Source organism: Myotis davidii, unplaced genomic scaffold (assembly GCF_000327345.1).
Source record: "Myotis davidii unplaced genomic scaffold, ASM32734v1 scaffold59, whole genome shotgun sequence".
In the NCBI taxonomy this organism is placed as follows: Eukaryota; Metazoa; Chordata; class Mammalia; order Chiroptera; family Vespertilionidae; genus Myotis; species Myotis davidii.
The window spans coordinates 5,557,446-5,563,694 of record NW_006293001.1 but is presented as its reverse complement, the minus strand read 5'-3'; the positions used below and the strand labels follow the sequence as shown (position 1 = coordinate 5,563,694).

At 38.3% G+C, this 6,249-nt stretch overlaps 1 protein-coding gene across 6 annotated transcripts in view; it reads right to left on the bottom strand.

The window, feature by feature from the left end:
* Positions 1 to 6,249, bottom strand: part of LOC102768064 (sodium channel protein type 2 subunit alpha) — a 121,567-nt gene that overhangs the window by 83,051 nt on the left and 32,267 nt on the right. For all 6 annotated transcript variants that reach the window (XM_006766504.1, XM_006766508.2, XM_006766503.2 and 3 more), the window contains exon 3: positions 5,365 to 5,483. In XM_006766504.1, coding sequence (XP_006766567.1) covers positions 5,365 to 5,483 — 119 coding nt within the window. The remainder of the gene's footprint in view (positions 1 to 5,364; positions 5,484 to 6,249) is intronic.

Here is a 6,249-nt window from a genome sequence, read left to right as displayed (position 1 = left end):
GGCTCGGATGGTGAGAGGCATATCCAAATGCCAGTTTAGGCCTGATCCCACAGGGACATCCCCCATGGGGTCCCAATTGGAGAGGGTGCAAGCCAGGCTGAGGGACACCCCCTCATGCATGAATTTCGTGCACCCGGCCTCTAGGCTATATATATAAAAGCCTAAGTGACCATTATGACCAGATGACAGGTCAGCTTTCCTATAGCTATGATGTGCACTGACCACCAGCAGGCAGACACTCAACACAGAAGCTGCCCCCTGGTGGTCAGTGCACTCCCATGGCCAGCTAACCTCCTGCAGCCAGCCAACCTCCCTTGGTCCCGATCAGCCCAATCGCCGGGCAGGCCAAGAGACCCCACGCATGCATGAGTTTGTGCACCGCACCTCTAGTATATAATGAAGTAATACATATACTTTACTATTAATAAACAATAGAAAAAAATGGTTACTGTCCAGTAAGTAACAATTAATAAAGCATTATGCTCAAACACTTTTTTCCACATTGCATGACTATCATTTGAAAAATAAAAAAGACACTTAAGTTAAAGATACTGACAGACATTTAACAAGGAAAGCAAATAAATAATTTGCTTTTAAAACAAATTAAGCAATAACTAGAGTCAGCTTTTTATGCTTTTGATTTAATATGTATCTCTAAATAGAGAGCTTCAAAATCTGTTATCTTTGTCTTGACTTTCAATACCATCGATATCTCTCAAAGTTATATCTCCAGCCCAATCCTTTCTGGAACTCTACACTACTCCAATGAACATCTAATAGGCATCTCAAAAATAAAAAATAAAATACATAATGTTCAAATCAGAGCTCTGGATTTTACTCACCATTATTGATTCACTGGAAGTTATCCCAAGCTCATTCAACAGAAACTACATTTTTCTTTCTTGACCAGACTAAACACTTGGACTCATCCTTAGCTCTACTCATTTCCTCATATTCTACATCCAATTGCTCAGCAAAACCTGACAGCTCTTCTGCAAAATACATCTAAATCTGATAACATTTTGCCACCCTCATTGTTTCTACCATAGTCCACGCCATGATCGTCCCTTTACTTCATTATGGCAGTAGGCCCCCAATCTATCTTTTTGCTTCTACACTTTCCCCCATGCATCATATACTCTGTGAAGCAGACGGGGCAATCTTTGTAAAATGAGAGTCAGATCATGAGATTCTTCTGTTGAAAACGCTTCAGTCATCTCTTCCCATATCTTAAAAGTAAATTGGTGTCCTCACCATGAACTATAGCTTCAGCCCCCAATCTCCATTCTCACTGACCTATCTCCTTCTACTCCCTGCCTTTCTGACTCTTCTGCAGTCACACTGGGCTCCTTGCTGATTCTTGAACACCCCAGTTTCACCTTCACCTTCATAATTTGTCCTTGTACTTGCTATTCCCCTGACATTCACATTTCTCCTAAATCCCCACGTCTCACTTCCTTACTTCCTTTGAATCTTTGTTGAAAAAGATTTGAAATGAGTGCTTCCCTGACCATATCATCTCGCCACTCTTCTTTTTATACTGTTTTATTGTTTTAATAGCACTTATCACTAGATGATATGATTTATTTTTATTATCTTCCTCCTCTCAAATACACACATAAACATCAATGTAACTACATGAGAGCTGGACTTTGTTTTGTTCAATGTTGCATCCCAATGCCTAGAAGAACATCTGCCACATAGTAGATACTCAATAGCTATTGGCAAATCAACATTTAAATGAGTAATGAATATAAAATAAAAAGTGCATATTAAGTTAAAACTGACATGAAACACATCTAAAACTCTGGCAATTTAAGGAATATGGATTATTTTTGTTTACTATCTAAAATAATGTAACCGTATTTTATTTAACTACTAAAGCAAGATACCAGGCACATCAAAAGCATTTTCAGTTTTCAAAATATACCCTGCCAAAAACACAGTAAGTATAACTTATTCTGCCAAAATCAAGAAACAGAGCCAATTTGATATTAATCAGCTTCTAATGAAGATAACAGTTCTTTATGAAGCAAGCTGGAATTTTTATTGTTAGTAGAAGTATCAGTCTAGATTTAAAATACAAATTTCTTTATTTTGAATGGTCATTTTCTGGTTTATAAATTAATGATAATGAATACACAATAATCTCTTAACCCATTGTGACTATCCTTAAGCATTTTTAACTTACAGCAAAGGGCACTGAGCCTGAAGTCAGAAAACCAAGATTTGAGCCTAGGCTTTGCATTGTGAAACATAAAAGACAAAACTATTAGGAAACACTCTTGGAAACTCTACAGAATTGTATATACTAAAGTGTACCAGGATCTCTTATCAAGTGCACCATTATCACCAAAAGACTGAATAATTTATCTATCTTAGACTATTATCCAACTGCTTTTTCTTTTATTATATCTCTATTCCAGTATGAGGTAATTTGAAATATAATATTTTAATATAGGCATTAGAGATTTTTAAAAATCTACATTTTCTATATGGGAAGAAAACTGTGGCTATCAGCCAATTTTTAAGCTTCTAGGAGAGTCAGCCTTTTGGCAAATCTTAATAGATCTACCTGGTTGCTTTCACATTTCAACTTGCATGACTGCAGGCCATCTAACAACTTTGCCCCTTAGGGTTTTTTTTGTTTGTTTGTTTTGTTTTGTGTGTTTTTTTTGGAAGCAAGTGCAAACCCTCAAATTCAAGCTGTACCTTGATTCCTAGAGCACAATCGCCATAAACTATGTCCTCAATGCCCTGATTCTCTGGTCAGAAGTTCTGAAACTGCCCTCCTCCTCTACCACTTGGAATTTCCCTTTCTGGAGGGTCAGAAATTAAAATTCATGGGTTCCCTAACCTTCTAGGATTTTTTTTTTTGAGTGGAAATTATTGCTTTCATGACATTCTCAAAAATCTCCATGTAAATTTTTAAAAAACAAAAAGCTGCCTTTTTCTTTAATATTGGGCTTTCTTAATTCCATCTCATCATTCAGATTCAGAACAAAATAGGTTTTCCTAACCTATTTAAACCTTCCAGTTTGTTACTTGTTTTGCATCTGATTCTCTAACCTGTAATTGATTGGTTACTTATTTATTCAACACATACTCTACAGTTTCTACTCTGAATAAAGCTCTAGTGTAAATCTGCATTTTCACATAATTACATGTAGAGATAATGTTGATATCAAGGGTATATAATTATTTGTAAAACTAGAGGCCCAGTGCACAAAATTTGTGCACTCGGCGGGGGGTAGGAGGGGAAGATCCCTCAGCCAGGCCTGCACCCTCTTGCAGTCCAGTAGCGCTTGGGGGATCCTTAGTGCTGCCATGGAGGCAGGAGAGGCTCCTGTCCCTGTTGCTGTGCTTGCCAGCTGTGAGCCCGGCTTCTGGTGCACTGACCACCAGGGGGCAGCTCCTGCATTTAGCATCTGCCCTTTGGTGGTCAAGGGACGTCAAAGCGACCAGTCATTTTGCCGTTAGGTCAATTTGCATATTAGCCTTTTATTATATAGGATATAATAAATAATTTATAAAAAGTTGTATTCAGTGCACAGATTATAAATACTTGAAACATAATAATAGAGCATAATTTATAATTCAGGAGACCCAAAACTAAATCTAAACTTTATTACTCATTCCTAATGCTAAGTCAAAGACTTTTTTTTGCTTCTTGTACACCTGGGTTATCTTACTTGAAAAACAATAAGGAAACACACTGCTTTACATAATTCAGAAGAAATGATTAAATCAGGGGTCCTCAAACTTTTTAAACAGGGGGCCAGTTCACTGTCCCTCAGACTGTTGGAAGCCTGGACTATAGTTTAAAAAAAAAACTATGAACAAATTCCTATGCACACACGGCGGCAAAAACACCCGGTGGGCTGGATAAATGTTTTTGGTGGGCTGCATATGGCCCACGGGCCGTAGTTTGAGGACCCCTGGATTAAATCTTAAAATATAAAAACATCAAATTAAAATATGCTGATGCCTATACAAAACTGAGGGAGAGAGAGAGGAGTGAACTAGAGTTTGAAGGAGACTGACTTCCAAAAGGCCATGCTTCTGAAGAAATCATTTACCCCAATGCTGAGCAAACCTGGGGACATGACTGACAGCCTCTCCACCAAGCACTGAAACGGATTCCCTGGTGCTAAGCTTATCCCATCTCCTGACTGCTGCACTTGATTTACTTCAAATATTATCTGGGCCTGCTGGGGGCAGTGAGCTTTTCTACTGCAAGCCTTACAGCCAGGTCCTGGGCTGGCCATGCCATGGAATCCCAGGCAAGGCTCTTCTAAAGAAGATGCAACATGAAACATTGTCCTGGCTGAGGCTTTGCTTAAATCTCAGTTTCCCCTTCAGGAACCTTACCTCTGGCTCCTGATTCATGTCAGTCCTCATCCCACTGCTCCCATGTTTTTTCTCTAACTGCCCCTGCCTGGCATTGCCCAGTCCTCCAAACCTTTGCTTCCAAGGCTGGCTGTCAGGCAGACCCCTAGCCCCTCCCTGGAATAAAGCCCATCATTCACAGCTACTCTATGTGACTTCCAGGAGTAAATCAATTGACCATTTCTCACCGAAGTGTCATCATCCCATTTCTAGGAAGTGGTAGCTGCTTCAATAAGGAGAATGAAGAATAAAATGAGAATATAAATGGTAGACAGGCATTAATCCTTTGGAGAGAGACAGTATCTCAGGATCTGTGACTTGAATAGAACATAAGAACAAGTGACTGAAAGAAAAGAAAGAAACAAAGGAAGGAAGGAAAAAAGGAAAGGAAAATAGAAAATCACTGGGAATACTGTTGGGAATTGAATTTGAAGAAATACTGAAAGGCTAATATGTACACAGTCACAATTTTAAGCACTTACCAACCCAAAGCTTTCAAATGTTAAAATGAAAAACAGAAAATAATAAAATTTAGACCAAAAAAAAAAGAAATAAAATTGTGTGACTAAGATTAGGTCTATATTTTCCCAAAGTAGAAGCAGTAAACAAAATTAGCTCATGAAGTTGACCCATTACATAACATTGTAAAATTTGAAGAGGAAGACATGTAATAGGAGAACTTGGAAATATGGTCAAAATTCATAAAGAATTGTTTAATGCAGCAAGCAATTCAGGGGGGAGCAGAGGAGGAAAGAAGGAAGTAGTGAGTCAGGAAGAGGAGAGACACTTAGAAGATAAGAAAAACTGTTTCACTTACCTATGATCCTATTTTGTAATATGCTGTTAAGTAAGAGGAAAGAAAATGCATATAACATTGCCAACCAACCACATATATTTTTAAAAAAATAACATCCCAGCTTAATGATTTGGTCAAAAAGCAAAGTCACATCAAGTAACTATTTGAAAAAAGGATATGAATGTACCAAAATCTTAATAGCTAGTTTCCTAATGGGATTGAAGGGAGTTAAAATGTACAGGGCAGAGGTGGCACTGAACCGAGATATCGCTTTCCCTTTATTCAATACTATGAACGTCTGAAAAAGAAAAAGCACAACATACAGTGCAGGATTTAGAATACGCATCCAGGACATTTGAAGAGAAAGGGGAGACCATTCTTTAGAAACATAGCCTTATAACATAATGTAGCAACATACCAATTACCAACATACGACATCACGATAGATGCTTTTTTCTGTGAGCACTGTAAATCCTCATAAATCAGTACATGACATGAAGATTTAAAGAAAACAAAAAAAAATTGTAGTCAATGCCATAGGAAGTCTTAGCATCTTTACCAAGTTTTGATACCAGTATTTTAAACTGTAATTATAATTCATGAAACACATGAAAGGAAGCTGTGATTACTTCTTCATTTAAAAAAATAAATTCAAAAGAACTTCAGGGTTTTCCAAGTGTATTTCTGGATAACATTCTTTTTGGGGCACTTGGAAAGGGCAAAGTCTATGGCATGAAGGTGTAAACCTGCTGAAAAGCCAAGTACCTTATATAGAGCTTAATATCATAAAGAGGCATTTAGACACTACTCCTGGAAATGCAGGGTGGGGCAAAAGTAGGTTTACCGCTGTGAGTACACCAAACACAAAGTTTATTCTTGTATTATCATTTATTAATTATTAGTGGCCCGGTGCACGGGGGTGGGGGGGTGTTCCTCAGCCTGGCCTGCACCCTCTCCAATCTGGAACCCCTCGAAGGATGTCCTACTGCTGGTTTACAGGGATGAGGCCTAAAACGGCAGTCAGATAGCCCTCTCGCAATTTGGGACTGCTGGCTTCTAACCAC